Source organism: Caenorhabditis elegans, chromosome I (genome assembly GCF_000002985.6).
Source record: "Caenorhabditis elegans chromosome I".
In the NCBI taxonomy this organism is placed as follows: Eukaryota; Metazoa; Nematoda; class Chromadorea; order Rhabditida; family Rhabditidae; genus Caenorhabditis; species Caenorhabditis elegans.
In genome coordinates, this window is record NC_003279.8 from 6,269,229 (window position 1) to 6,282,896 (window position 13,668).

Genomic DNA, 13,668 nt, shown 5'->3' on the forward strand with positions numbered 1-13,668 from the left:
CCAAATAGGTTATTCACGAATGCGCTACTAAAATTAACTCCGTAACGAGAAATTGCACATGAGGTTATAGGTACGGCGCTGGGAGGTCAAATAAAAAGGCGGGTGTGAGGCGCCTCTGTCAAGCCTTTACCGGATTAAATCTCTAAATGGGCAGTTTTTTTTTCCTTTCATTGTGCAAAAAAAGAAGCTTTTTGTAATTTCTTCATTCTCTTAATGACGAAAAAGAATAAGAATTAAACCACAAAAAGAATATCAATAAAAATTGTAATAAGCAAAGAGATATTTTAAATTTTGAGAATAATCTGATATCAATTATGATCACTGGATCGAAATCATTCCTTCGCTGTAGTCGTTGCAGCAAGTTTCCGTTGAGAAGCACCAGGTGATATCATATTTGTTTCTAAAGTGTCGGTAGCATGCCGTTCATCGAAGAGCTCCAAAACTCTCATAAATCTGTTTTCCATCGAATGCTGAAATTTGTAAACTTTAGACACTTGGTTTCTTACAAGGGAATCTTCACAGCTTACATGAACGAGAACTAAAACCATTGAAATCAGTGATAAATCGATAAAGTGTAATACACAAATAATAGTTCCAGAGATATGACCTGACGGAACAAAATCTCCAAATCCAATAGTTGAAAATGTACTGAAAGAAAAGTACAAGGCATCATAGAATACAAACTCCTCATAGACAGCAATTGCAAGTGCTCCGAAGCCCCAAAATGTGACAAGAAGAATAAAAGCTTTCAGTACTGTCATCTTATACTTTGCCGACTTTTTGCCACTGAAAACTAAATAATGAACTCAAATAAAGATTTTATATGGAAAGTTGAGAAGAGGTTATTTATGTTTAAATGTTAAATTACCATTTTCGAACGCAAATTGCAAAAATTTTGAGTGTCAAATTGCATATTTTCAACGTTATTTTTCCATTGTTGCGAAGTACGTAGAGTGTTAGAGCAATTCCTATAATACCATAAGCTACAGTAACCAATTTACCGGCAATTGTGTGACAGACAAGTTCGCCGTACCCTGAAATAGAAAATAGAATGATTAGACGACACCTCGGGAGAAAATTTTAAAAATATTTTTCAAAATGTTCGAAATCAGTTTTGATACTATTTTACTTGTTAATCCCGAGTCATACCTATTGTCGTAATACAAGTGATTACATAAGCCAGCCCATCCAGAAACTCTTCTATATGCTTTGGAGGGTTTGAAGCGTAGAGTAGGTCAAAAATTTCTTTTATACAATTGTTGTTCAACTCATTATCTGCCTGAAATAGATGAAAATTGTATCGAGGCGTTTTCCGGGTATGCTCAATTGAAAGAGATGCAGAAATACTTTCACAAACCTTTTTCAATTTTCCACACTTGCTACCTTTCATTGAATTGTAGATGTGTATTGATTTCTGACGAATATTTCTTTTGAACTCATTAATCTGAAAATATTATCAATGAATATATATCTGCAACAGAAACAAAAGCTTTACAAACATTCATATCAGATCTCGATTCAATCTGCCAAAACAAGAGAGCTCCACCAATTATATATGCAACAAGAACCACAAATGCAATTATTGTATTAAATTCTGAAATTTGAAACATTACTTTAAGCAGAATATAAACCAAATCCTCACTTCGAATCTTTCTCAAAATTGTTCGTAATTTCGTTGGCTTCGGTCTTTCCGCTCTAGACTTTCGTTCAACAAATTTTAAAATAGATTGCTTTCTGACAAGATGTTGAGTTTCTGGTGAAGATTTTTCCATTTGCCTCTTTATAAATTTATTAATAAGTCGATCCGTGTGAGTTTGCATTCCATCGCTGAAAGACTATTGCAGTTTGGATTGACAGTGGTGAAGCAGTGGGTATTGTTTGAGAAGATTTGACAGCTATTCTGTCGTCTTTATATTTTCCTGGTGTAGATAATACAGAAACTCGACATTTTGCTTCAGCTTTTTCTCGCACATTGTCGCACATCTTTGCGGGTTACCCCTAGTTTCGAATTTTCCGCGCATTTCTTCGCATGCTATCGTAGATCGTCGCAGATTTTCGCGATTTCCCAGCTTTCAATCGCACGGAGCGAAATGTCGAGCATGTGGGTTACAAACTAATTTTCTTCTGTGGATTGTAGTTATACTCACCTATTAGAAGTGTGATGGTTAGAGCTGTGTGATTTTTGATTTGAAGGTATTGAATCTGAACTGAAAAATGTAGTTTTTTTTAGATGAAAACAATGATTCTGCAAACCTCGATTGTCTTCTATTTGATGCTACCATTGGGACGATATTGACTCCAAAAATTAGAACTGACTTTTAAAAAATCGATTTTTAATAGTTTTGGCCATCTCAGAAAATATCACGTTTCTTGGTTATGGTGGTATTTAATAATTTTATAATTTTTAAAACTGTACGTAAACAATTTTTTCAAGAAACTTGGCGAGCTCAATGAGTTTGAAATTTTTTAAACAAATTTGGATATTTATTTTTGTATCTATTTGAGTGTATACGACAAATCTCATCTTGTGTTAAACAGTAACACATTGAAACAATAAAATATTTATACTCGAGATCGGTATTCAAAACGCCTCGGATCAAGTTAACATAATTCTTCAAATTGAGGCTCTGGAAGGGAAAGAAACTACGAAAACAAACAGTCTATGGTCATAGAAAGACCAAAGAAATTAACTACAGATGTTCATAAAAACATCTGCACTGGCATTGTAAGAGAAGAAAGGTTCATTAGGGTAAACTCGTTTGTACTTTATTGAATTTCCGATTGTCAAGAGAAGAATCCTTCTGGTGCTCCGCCCTTCTTCGACAGCATAACCGATTTGACAGCCTTCTCAAAGTCATCCGTTCCGACACATTTTCGTTGAGCACGAAGAGCCAGCATACCAGCTTCCGTGCAAACCGCCTTGATTTCAGCTCCACTAATGCTCTTCTCCTTTCCCAATACATTCTCATAGGTGACAGCTTTCTGAATCGTCATTCCAGAGGTGTGGATCTAAAAATAAAAATTATTTAAGAAATGTTGAATTGACTAACCGTGAAAATCTTTTGTCTAGTCTTCTCATCTGGTTTTGGTAACTCAATCTTTCTATCAATTCGTCCAGGACGGATAAGAGCGGGATCCAGCGAGTCGATTCTGTTCGTTGCCATGATAATTTTGACATCTCCACGGCTTTCAAACCCGTCCAATTGATTTAAGAGCTCAAGAAGAGTTCGTTGAACTTCTTGTTCTCCACGTGAAGAAGTATCAAATCTTTTCGTACCAACTGCATCAATTTCATCAATGAATACAATCGATGGAGCCTGTTCCTTTGCCATTTGGAAGATTTGACGAACAAGACGAGCACCTTCCCCACTTTGTTTCTGAACAAGATCGGATCCAGTTGCACGGATGAATGTTGCAGATGTTGAGTTTGCAACTGCTTTCGCCAAAAGCGTCTTTCCAGTTCCAGGTTCACCGTAAAGAATAACTCCTTTCGGAGCAGTGATTCCCATTTCTTCATAGTACTCTGGATGAGTAAGAGGAAGTTCCACAGACTCTTTCAGCTCTTGAATTTGACTCTCACATCCTCCAATGTCATCGAATGTCTCTTTTGGTGTCTTCTCAACTTTATGTCCCATCGCATTGCTGTCAATCTTGTCATCCAAAACTCCAACGATTGCACTTGGAACTGTTTTGAACATTCCACCAGCCTTCACCATGACGAGGGCATTCAGACGAAGCAAGTCCTTGTCGACGATCGAGAGAATTGGTACGTACCATTCACGTCTCGAACCTTCAACGACCACAACGGCATGCTTCTCATCATCGAAAAGCTCGTGGACACGAGCCAATGTGGTTGGAGTTCCTCGGAGACTTTGAACTAATTGCTGTTCACGACGTTTTTGGACAGCAAGAGGGCGACCATGACGGCTTGTTTGACGAGTGATGAACTCTTTCTGTAATGAAAACAACTGTTAACCATTTAACTGCAGTCATAGGATCCCTACGCAACTGACATAAACAAAACAAAATTCTCTACGTCTATCCTACTACTCCAACCCTACAACGATTTGAAGTTCGTGTAATGATGACGTCATAGATTGCAAACTACATTTACTACAAGCTATGGCTTTATGAAGTGTTAAAGACCTCGAGTTAGATAAATTCCGCATCTTTGCTCTCTAGGGATGAACTCTTTGCTTTCTAGGGATGAACTGATAATTTAGTTTTCACAAACCTCCAACTGCAAGTAATCATGAATCCTGTTCATCTTGAGAAGGCGCACAAGACACTGTCGCTTTGGTGCAACTGTCGGAAGCTTGTTGGCGTTCTCGATGCCGCGTCGACCGCTTTTCATTGCGATCTTCATTGCTGCGTGAGTGGGCTTCTCCTGTTTCTTCTGTGGAAGGGCCATTTTGTTTCCCATGGCTAGTTCTGAAAGTATCTGTATCACAACTGAAATTTCTGTCCACCGCACTTACCAAGTAATTAGTAGATATTGAAGTTGTAAGTAGTTGTCGATAGCAGTTTGAAAAACTGAAGTGATTTGATTTTCCAATTCTTGTTGGAATATTGATTGTTCTACTTTTATCTCGGAGTTTGATCAATTTAGAGCACGTAAAGTTGAAAATCATATTTATTTCTCACGGTTTTCTTCTAAGAAATTTTATTTTTAATTTACAATTCGTAAAAAAATTATTTATTGACAAGGAGAAACAACCAACAGAAACAACAAGAACAATTTGCTGAAATTATATTTATTGGGATTATACAAAAATCACCGAAATTGGTTGCCTAAAAAGTTTGGAAAAATTTAAGTTTTAGCTAATGATTAGGCCTTTTATCGAAATTTTGAACCACCATAAATATTTTTTAAAATTTGTTTCAAGAAGTTGCACTACGAAACTCGTTAATTTGTTAAGCGCTTACATTTTGGGTCAAAATATTACTCCTCATTTAAGTACGGAAACTCCGGCCACCTACCGCACTTGAGCAAAATATAACGTGCCTGCTGAGACCTGACTCTACCTTACATGCAATGACTTCTTCCAGTCCAGCTTAAACAGAGTTACAGCATAAAACAAGATCAGTCATGTTTTCTTAGCTAGGAAAATCCATTAAGGTGATAGTTTCTGGATGACTATTGGTTTCAGTTTAAAATTCTGATTCGAAAATTGTGGTAGAAGGAATCGGTGGCTAGGTGAAAAGCGATTTTGTGGTATAACATACACGACTGATATGCTTTCAACTGAAATCGGAAATATATCTCCCTGTGAAAGATTGAACAACAAAAAACACAAATCACACAATACAATTTATTTCACAAGTTATTCATTTTTCTCAATCCGTTCAACCTTTACGGCTCATCGAGCGTTTCACCTTCTGCTGGCTTCTGCTGCGGCTACGTCTTTTGGCAGGAGTCTTCTTTGCAGTCGACGCACGACGTCCACGTGCCTTCGAAGATGAGCGACGACGCGAGCGGCGGCGGGAGCTTCTGCGGGAGCCGGAACGAGAGCGTGATGAAGAACGGGATCCTGAGCGAGTCCTTGGGCGGCTTCTGGAGCGAGAACGCTTGGACGAACGAGAGCGTCCTGTGCGCCCATACACCGATCCACGAGAAGACGAACGACGGCTCTTCGATCCACGGGAGACGCTTCTCACAACCGAGCGACGAGACGACGAACGGCGGGTTGACGGACGACGACGACGAGGTGATGGAGAGCCGCTGATGACGAGAACCAAACTGAAAAAGAAAGTATATATTTACACTGAAAAAATTGATGTATTTCTGCTTACCTCGGCGATTTGGCAGTGTGGGTTGAGATCGAGCGGACTGAGTTTCTGCGACTCATTGGTCTTCCAACGCTACGGCTTTGACGAGCTCCACGAGAAGCGCTTCTGGATCTGGAGCGGGAACGGCTCACGACGGTTCTCTTTGCCTTGGCAAGCGGAGTGAAACGCCCTTTTGAGTCACGAGGGCGAAGCTTGTTCTTCTGACTCTTCGACTTCGGCATTTCCGGTTGATTGTTTGATGGTCTATCTAGTAGACAAGACGAGAATTAAACTGATTTTTATGGAAAATCTTAAGCTTTTATAGTGAGCATTGATGACCTTTTGAGATAAGAAATATATTTCACGTATTAATTTTTTTACTTAGTTTTTGTCTTTTTTATTCTTATTTAAGTATTCCAAAAGTAAAATCACTTACTGTTACATCACTCGTGTCTATTGTATTGTTGTACCACTGTATAAGTGACGTCATAGTTGAACTGGCTTCACCGGAACTTTCCGAAGAATTGTTTTTTTTTAATTTTCGGATTATTCGAGAAAAGAACTAATAAAAATTAATTTGTTTGAAGTATTTATATCTTCAATAAAGATGACACATAGATTGAACTCTTTTCGTCCCTTTTAATTTTTATTTTTCTGCAAAAATGTCCTTCTGGTCGTTCTTTTTTCTATTCTAGCGACTCAGAAATACATCAATTAAGTGTGACTGCTGGTTGGCCGACGAGCTCTCGTTCTTCTTGAGAGGGTCACTTTCTTAGAATTTATGGGTGCTCCTTCCAGCCGGAACGACCAAATTTTTCACAGTGAAATATGACAAGAGAGGCACTCTTGACTCTTTTTCACTTCTTTTTGAATGTTATTGCAAGAAAAATGAAAGCTCGTTTATTTTTTAAAAATATGGGATGAAACTAGTAGTCTTCAGTAGAAGATGAAGAATTGGGTTGGTCAAGAAGGAGGAGCATTTCTTCGAAACTTAAGAATTTTATAAAAGTTTTTAATCGAAATTAAGGATTAAACTTGTCAAAATTATTGGTAAAGGCTAATAGTAAACGACAAATTCTGGTTCCAGCTGACTATAGCTCTGACCAAAGAAATCATTTCCCTTAAATGCGCTCCAGGCATTCCGTCCAGGCAAGGCGTTGGCGAGGCGTCACTTGCCCGCCTTCTCTCGCCCTCTTCGATGCTCTTTTTTAGGAGACGTTTTTGAGAGAGAGGAGGGCGGGCGAGTGTTAGACTCCCTCTCGAATTATAGTTAGTTTAGACTTTAAAAGGGACTATTGTGAATTAAAAATTGCTTTCCCTATCTATAAGTTAAATTATCATTATTTTTAAGTTTACAGTTTGAATTGGTGTACAAGTTGAAAATAATCAGAATATTGAAGTGTAAACTGCCAAAGTATGCGTTTTTGATTTATTTATTTATTTACGATTTAGTTTTCGTGAGTTATCGTCATGATTTATGCATTTGTATTTACAAAAACCTGAAACTTTTCAACGTTTCTACTTTTTGTCTCCTATTAAATATTCCAGAAACTTTTAAACGTTTAATGTTCATATTATCACAAATTTTTTTCCTCCGATTCCCTTTTTACTATACGCTTTTTCAATACAAAACCATTCTCGTTCCATCTCACTCATCATAATAGCACCATTTCCGGTGTTACCTTTTTCCCTGCCTTTATATCTTTTTTCTCTTTTATATGTATATAGTCATCAATGAACCGGATAACTAAAAGTACTATAGTACTCATAACTGGTAAATGGATATATTGATGACAATGTTAGGTAATCGAATGATTGAACTCCAGACAAGAGGAAATGTTTTAATTATTGGGTGTCAGGTTAGAGGAAGTGTCAATTATTAACTAATTATAGGGTTATATCGTATCTGTCAATCGTGTTAAAGAAATTTGTCATATTTACTAGGGCTGCCAGGTAGCGCATCTGATAAAAGAGGAAAAACTATTAAAATCATAGTAGCATTGAGAAATACAATAAGTTTGGACCGGCTTGGAAGTTAGTACTTTTTTGCATAACTTATCCCGTTCTTGAAAACATTCGTTAGTTAAACGCCCCTCGTAAAATACTCACTTTATTGTTTTGTTGAAAGACCTTATTAACATCTAATTTTATTATGGTCATCACCACGTGTCGGGTTGTTTATTTGTTTTGCACCCTATCAGTTTATCCACGTAGTTTACAATCATGTAGTGTACAAAGTTAGATAATTATTTCGGAAATTTGGCGGAATAAAGGTGACAGTTGACTATGGAATACAGGAGTCTAGTTTAGATATTATAACCAATCGAGGCGTTAAGCGGGATCAACTTCTGCGCCTTGTCATTCGCCCTCCTGGCACCTTGCGTGCTGATTATCGTTGAAGTGTTAACACGTTATTTTACAATGTCGACCCATTTTTGTTCAATTTTCGTACTTATCGAATTTTTTTGTTTTCCCCGTCTCTTTTCTTCCAAAAAGTCTTCCTTTGTCTTCCCCTATTCCAATCGTCCTGCCAGCATTTTTTGTAGGTTTTTGCAATGAGTCACAGGTGTTATTAGTCATGGGAGAAGATAGATGCAGAGGGACGAGTATGTATTACAACGGTATCTGACCATTGGGCACACGCCGAGAAAAGTGACTAATGGAACGGAAACTGGAGAGAGGGAAAAAGAATTGAGAGAATAATATGTGTCATTCAAACAGTGTTCTATTGATAAAACTGAAAATTAGATTAGAAACTATGGATTACGTGGCACAGGAAATGATTAGGAATATACTTGTTTTATCAAATTATTTCTATGGAATACACCAAATAACAGTTCTGTACAAAATATTCGGTTATATATGTTCAAAATTATTTTAAATTTCCCATTGAATTCCTCATCTTCGTTGCTCTGAAAATTAGTTATAAAAATCTGTGCTTCTCCTAAAAACTTATTACATCAGAATCTGTGACCAGGTATTTGTTTAGTGTAATGACATTAACATTTGGTTAATGGTTTTGTATAGTTTTTGGGTTTGTGTAAACTAGAAGTTTAATGATTATTATATTTTTGAGTGGTCACTAGGTTGCTCTCAGAGCAGGGAGTTTTATGGTGTTTCTAATACACATGTTTAGTAACGTGAGTGCTTTGGACCTACAGTAATCCAGAGCAAGATGATTCATAAATTTTATCAGTAATTTTTCGAACACGTTGACAAAAATATAATGTAGTTGTTTCAGAATTAAAAATGATTGAGGTGAGATCTATTGTAAAAATAATCCAAAATTTAATTATTTTCCAAAATCAAGTTGTCAAACTTGTCGCGTTCATTTAATTGTCATTTTATCTTACTTCTCTGTTTTTGTATGTCTCTAATATCTTAAAAATTTGTTTTCTTTGCTTTTGAAAATAGTTAAAGTGAAGCAGTACATCCGTTCGAGACGTTAGAGGTGCCATTTTGCCATGCCGGTGTGCATAATATGCACGATTCCTAATAAAAGTAAGAAACTTTTGAAACTTTTAAAATGTACAAACGGGCGATCGTTAGCTCATCGAATGAATTCTTAGGTTCCCATCATATATATCTTTAGATACCCTTCTGTCACACAAACATCTACTCATAAATTAACCCCATTTACCTCATTCAAAACCGCATCATAGTGCCTATTCCCCTTTCATTTGCCATCCGAAGTGGTGTGGTCAAACATCTTTTTGGTTCCCACCACCATACTTTATTTGCCCATTCAGACACCAAAAAACCGTGAATTACATGCTAGTATACTCTGTGTTACTACTTCCAACTGGAGGATGGAACTTTCGATTTTCCGAACGGTTGCGGGGGAAAAAGTGTGAAGAACAATGTATGTACAGTAGGGAAAATAATTCTTCCTCATAGTAAGAATTTGTATTGGAATTTATTTTCATCATTTCTTTTTTTTTTTCATTGAAAATCTAAAAATAATATTCCAACGGAATGCTTTTAGCGTAGTGTGTAGGTGGAGATTTGAATCATATAAAAATTTTCACTTTTTAGGTTACTGTAGCGGCGCCACGAGGGCGCTTTTCACCCGTCTCTATTCGCCCTCCTGGCGCCCGCACTGTGTGAAACTTGCAAAGTGCACATCCCTATACTCACTTGAATCTTTTACAGGTTTTCAACTCGGTCATCAGAATCCATTAACACCTTTTCTCCTCTCATTTTTCATCTCATCACTCTTCATCCTTCTCCCGGGTGGTATAATTGCCTCCTCGCCTTTCATCAAAAACGAGGGCACAACCCGAATACATCCTTTCTCTCTCTCACACTCACACATACCGAAATTCTAATTCTTTTGCGGTTGACTATACCAATAGCGCGAGGCGCCGAAAGTGATCCTAAACGTGCGAGAGAAGCAACGGAGAAAAAGCGATAATGGGGTGGTGGTTGTGGTGGCAAACGGGAGAAGGATTAGCCTAAAGCGATAGGCATCTCTGGACATATGTTGTTAGCTATTTGGATGTTTAGGCCCATAGTAAATATTTTAGCAGTGAATGAATGTGAATGTATATATAGATGATTATAAGTATTGCGGGAACCCTCGACCAACAACAACAGGGAGGTGAAGCTATCCATTAGTTAATGAATTCATAGATTCATTGAAGTTCACATCGTAGGTTGCTCCAAGATATCTCATTAGGAAACAGACAGAAGCATATAAATTTGTGTATAAAAGCTTCGATAATTTATAGAGAAGATGTTTTCTAAGGCTCACAATCGAATTTTTCACAACTCATTCAGTCTTAATTTGATAAAAATGAAAACTCTCCTTCACCAATGCTACTTTCTCCTTCATCACCCAATTTGCAAGCGATCACTAAGAAGGTCAAGTGGGTACTGACACGTGGCAGAAGTGGTCATACCATCTGAGAATCTGAGCAAGTAGAAGAAGACGGGTGGGCAAACAATATGTTTCCGCCTTATGTTTTTTGGGGACACGCTACTGTTTCAAAAAGTTCTAAAAGTGTTAATCCTGTCAGCATTTCGCTCCGCCCACTTTCGAACCAATCGAATAGGTAAAATAGCTGTTTAATTTTGGTTTTTTTTAAATTCTTTCCTGATTTTTTGGTATTCTTTTGGCGTATTGTGCATTTCAAACGATTTTGAATATTTTAAAGCAATATATTCATTCATTCAAGCTGATAATATCAGAAAAGTAGATATATGTTTCTAATCCTTGAAATCTTCTTTTAAGTTTTTTTCAGCTTCTACGTAATAAGGTCTATATATCTTTGACACACTTTCTCAGTTGTTTTATGCTTTCCACCACCCTTCACTCCAGTAAATTTCGAAAATTCAGTGCTTATCGCAAGTTCTAGATCTTTAACTAGTAGGCGTCACCGCACCGAATCGGATTACTTTAGTCCATATAGATACTGATCTCTCCATTCTTGGTTCCCTCTTTGTAAACCCTTTCTCTAACAGACACTCCTCCTCCCCCGACCATCTGTCCATCTTATGGGGGAGAACAGATAATTATGGTGGACGGGAGAGGGTTGTTGGAATGGAGAAGAGGTCCTTCTCATAGCAATGTGGTCGACACACCACATTGACTTGGTGGTATCCGAGAAATATAATGTAAATTGAGGATAGACTAGAGAGATATGAAGGAATGACCCTAGGAGATGGGTTCGTGGTGTAATTGGGTGAAGACGGAGGAGACGTACAACGGCTTCTCATTTTCATCATTTTTTCAATTGATTTGGTGGAAGAGTATTCCACTAAAAGAATGCATAAACACACTTGAGAATATTTTGTTTTCTAATCTTATAGTTAGTTTGAGTTTAAGAATATTTGTTCTAAATTTACATAAATTCGTCTGGAACCTCTGAAACCACCACTTTCACAATATCCGAGCTCATTCATTAAATACTTTTCATTTCCATATTTCTTTAAAAGTAACAGCATCAGAATTTGAAGCTAAAAATTTCATACCATCTTTCGTGATCTATCATCGAATTTCTCTATATCCTCTAGATTTTTCTAAAAGATTCGAAAGTTTCTTTAAAAATATACTACATTTGAACTCTCAAAATCTTGCCTAAATTATGCTCTGAAGAAATAAGAAATTATATCTCCTTACGTCATATGGAAAGATTCTCGCATTTTTTTTGCAGATCAAACGGAGAGAGGCAATTTTTACCCTAATATTTCAATTTATAACAATGAAAAAACTTTAAAAATATTTCCTGACTCAAAACGCTTGAGAAAGTTGATATTGGGCGGGGCATAGTTTGAGTTCGTAAGCCACGAAGACAAAAATCAAAATGTTATCTCATTAGGAATGCTAATAATTGGTGTTTAATTGGCTATTCAAATACAAATTTCGATACACTGGTCAACTGATATTTTGATATGGAACTTTTGTACCAGTTGTTGAATATCCCAAATTAAGCCCCGCCCAGTTTTCGGATTTTCAGCACTTCCATAGAATTTCCTTTAAGTTATTTGTTTTGTGTTTTTTCTCGTAGTTATATATTGCAAATCTTGAATTCTATGAAATGAACATTCTTAATACGTTCGGAAATCAAAAAATATTCCCCTCTTCCTTCGAACCTCAACGACTACCAGTTCACTTTTCGGCCACTTATTCGTAATGCATGAAATCTGGTGTCTCTTAGAAACTCTTCATTTGTCACACTTACACTACCGATTCATTTTTCATTGAAAATAGTGCTGATGTACTTTATCTTGTCACCTTTACGTTTTGAAAAGTTGCATTTATTTTGAGATTTTTTGGCTCTAGACTTCGGAAGACGTGTTTATTTTTTGAAATTTTTGGGAATCCTAGAATTTTCATCAAGTTTTTGATGAGTTTTTTCTATAATTGCCTAATTTTTTTTTGAATTTTCAAGATCTACTTGCAGTTGTTGCGAAGAAATTTAAATTTAAAAGTTATAAACTGTGGTAGTCTGACGCATGGATCTTCAATTCTTCTAGTTTCTTTACCCGTTCATAAAATTTTTCCGAAAATAGCCATCTCGTCTGAACCAATTTCGTCTTGTTGACACCAGCTCTCAAAAAAAAATTTCAATTTCCCTCCGTTGCGTCACAAAAAAAGAACATTTTGAATTTTAAAGCTGTAAACTCCTGTTGTTTTCCATCACAAATTTTTCGAATAAATAATCGAATATTATCCATTTCTCACTATGTGAATGTGTAGGCTGTTATAATGTGCTCTCTATTATCATACCGATGATTCACCTCCCATTGGCTATTATTATCACATTCCGTGAGAGATAGAATTTTCTATGTGTATGCTCCTAATTGATAAGATAAACCAGGGTCAACGGATTTTCACTAACAAACTCCTACGCTGCGAATTCTTTACAAAAATTCAACAATCAAGCTTTAACGGTTTCAGCCTCTAGGGATATTAATTTTCGTTTCAAGAAAAAAATAAACACATTGTTAAATTTACTGAAAACTTTTGTTTTAAAACAAAAACGTTTTTACAGTACTTGATTTTCAGTTTTTCTCACTAATGGTGATACGGTAGATTTCAAACTGTGTAGGCGCCATCGGTGTACTGTCCACCGTAATCACGGCTGTTCACGCGCGCGCGGCTGCGCAGCGTTTCTCATTTTTCCATTTTCCGACGTTTTCGCCTTTTTTTTTGAAAATTCCCTGAATATGCATGATTTTTTTCTTAAAAATCGATTCCAGTGGTGTCAACAACATGAATAATGTGACGATTCTCGTTGTTTTCCATTCATTCGCTGTTTTCGCTCCAAATTCGGCTTCGACCGCATATTTCCATTCCAACAGGTTTATTACGACTTTTGTTTACTGCTCCGCACTATGCATTTTTGAATTTTTTGCTTCTTAGAAAGAATCCATTTGCACCTGACTTTTTTTCGG

The 13,668-nt window shown here is 36.7% G+C and overlaps 3 protein-coding genes and 1 non-coding gene across 4 annotated transcripts; 1 reads left to right on the plus strand and 3 right to left on the minus strand.

Annotated features, from left to right (window-relative positions):
- Nucleotides 1-191: 191 nt before the first annotated feature.
- Nucleotides 192-2,305, minus strand: twk-37 (Potassium channel domain-containing protein). The gene is made up of 9 exons (NM_059409.5): nt 2,254-2,305; nt 2,148-2,207; nt 1,643-1,827; nt 1,500-1,594; nt 1,358-1,444; nt 1,150-1,279; nt 869-1,034; nt 528-786; nt 192-470 (listed from the first exon to the last, which is right to left on the minus strand). Exons 1-9 carry the CDS (start codon nt 2,280-2,282, stop codon nt 333-335), a joined length of 1,149 nt encoding a protein of 382 aa, NP_491810.2. The 5' UTR covers nt 2,283-2,305; the 3' UTR covers nt 192-332.
- Nucleotides 2,306-2,637: 332 nt separating this feature from the next.
- C10G11.8 (AAA+ ATPase domain-containing protein) lies at nt 2,638-4,557 on the minus strand. The gene is made up of 4 exons (NM_001392421.1): nt 4,479-4,557; nt 4,235-4,431; nt 3,051-3,953; nt 2,638-3,009 (listed from the first exon to the last, which is right to left on the minus strand). The coding sequence occupies exons 2-4, from the start codon at nt 4,421-4,423 to the stop codon at nt 2,785-2,787; spliced, it is 1,317 nt and encodes a 438-aa protein (NP_001379656.1). The 5' UTR covers nt 4,424-4,431; nt 4,479-4,557; the 3' UTR covers nt 2,638-2,784.
- A 744-nt stretch (nt 4,558-5,301) lies between these two features.
- Nucleotides 5,302-6,063, minus strand: spch-2 (SPerm CHromatin enriched). Its single transcript, NM_059411.5, has 2 exons — nt 5,794-6,063; nt 5,302-5,740 (listed from the first exon to the last, which is right to left on the minus strand). Exons 1-2 carry the CDS (start codon nt 6,009-6,011, stop codon nt 5,347-5,349), a joined length of 612 nt encoding a protein of 203 aa, NP_491812.1. The 5' UTR covers nt 6,012-6,063; the 3' UTR covers nt 5,302-5,346.
- A 5,164-nt stretch (nt 6,064-11,227) lies between these two features.
- On the plus strand, nt 11,228-11,355 carry C10G11.13. The gene has a single exon (NR_050180.1). It is a non-coding gene; the product is annotated as an Unclassified non-coding RNA C10G11.13 (non-coding RNA).
- The last annotated feature ends 2,313 nt before the right edge of the window (nt 11,356-13,668 follow it).

Coding starts and splice junctions, on each gene's coding strand:
- twk-37 (NM_059409.5), bottom strand. CDS start 2,282: ATGGTAGCATCAAATAGAAGACAATCGAG. Junction 1,828..2,147: donor AACCATCACACTTCTAATAG/GTGAGTATAACT, acceptor ATAGTCTTTCAG/CGATGGAATGCAAACTCACA. Junction 1,280..1,357: donor AGTGTGGAAAATTGAAAAAG/GTTTGTGAAAGT, acceptor CATCTATTTCAG/GCAGATAATGAGTTGAACAA.
- C10G11.8 (NM_001392421.1), bottom strand. CDS start 4,423: ATGGGAAACAAAATGGCCCTTCCACAGAAGAAACAGGAGAAGCCCACT. Junction 3,954..4,234: donor ATGATTACTTGCAGTTGGAG/GTTTGTGAAAAC, acceptor TTTTCATTACAG/AAAGAGTTCATCACTCGTCA. Junction 3,010..3,050: donor CTAGACAAAAGATTTTCACG/GTTAGTCAATTC, acceptor TTTTATTTTTAG/ATCCACACCTCTGGAATGAC.
- spch-2 (NM_059411.5), bottom strand. CDS start 6,011: ATGCCGAAGTCGAAGAGTCAGAAGAACAAGCTTCGCCCTCGTGACTCA. Junction 5,741..5,793: donor CACACTGCCAAATCGCCGAG/GTAAGCAGAAAT, acceptor TTTCTTTTTCAG/TTTGGTTCTCGTCATCAGCG.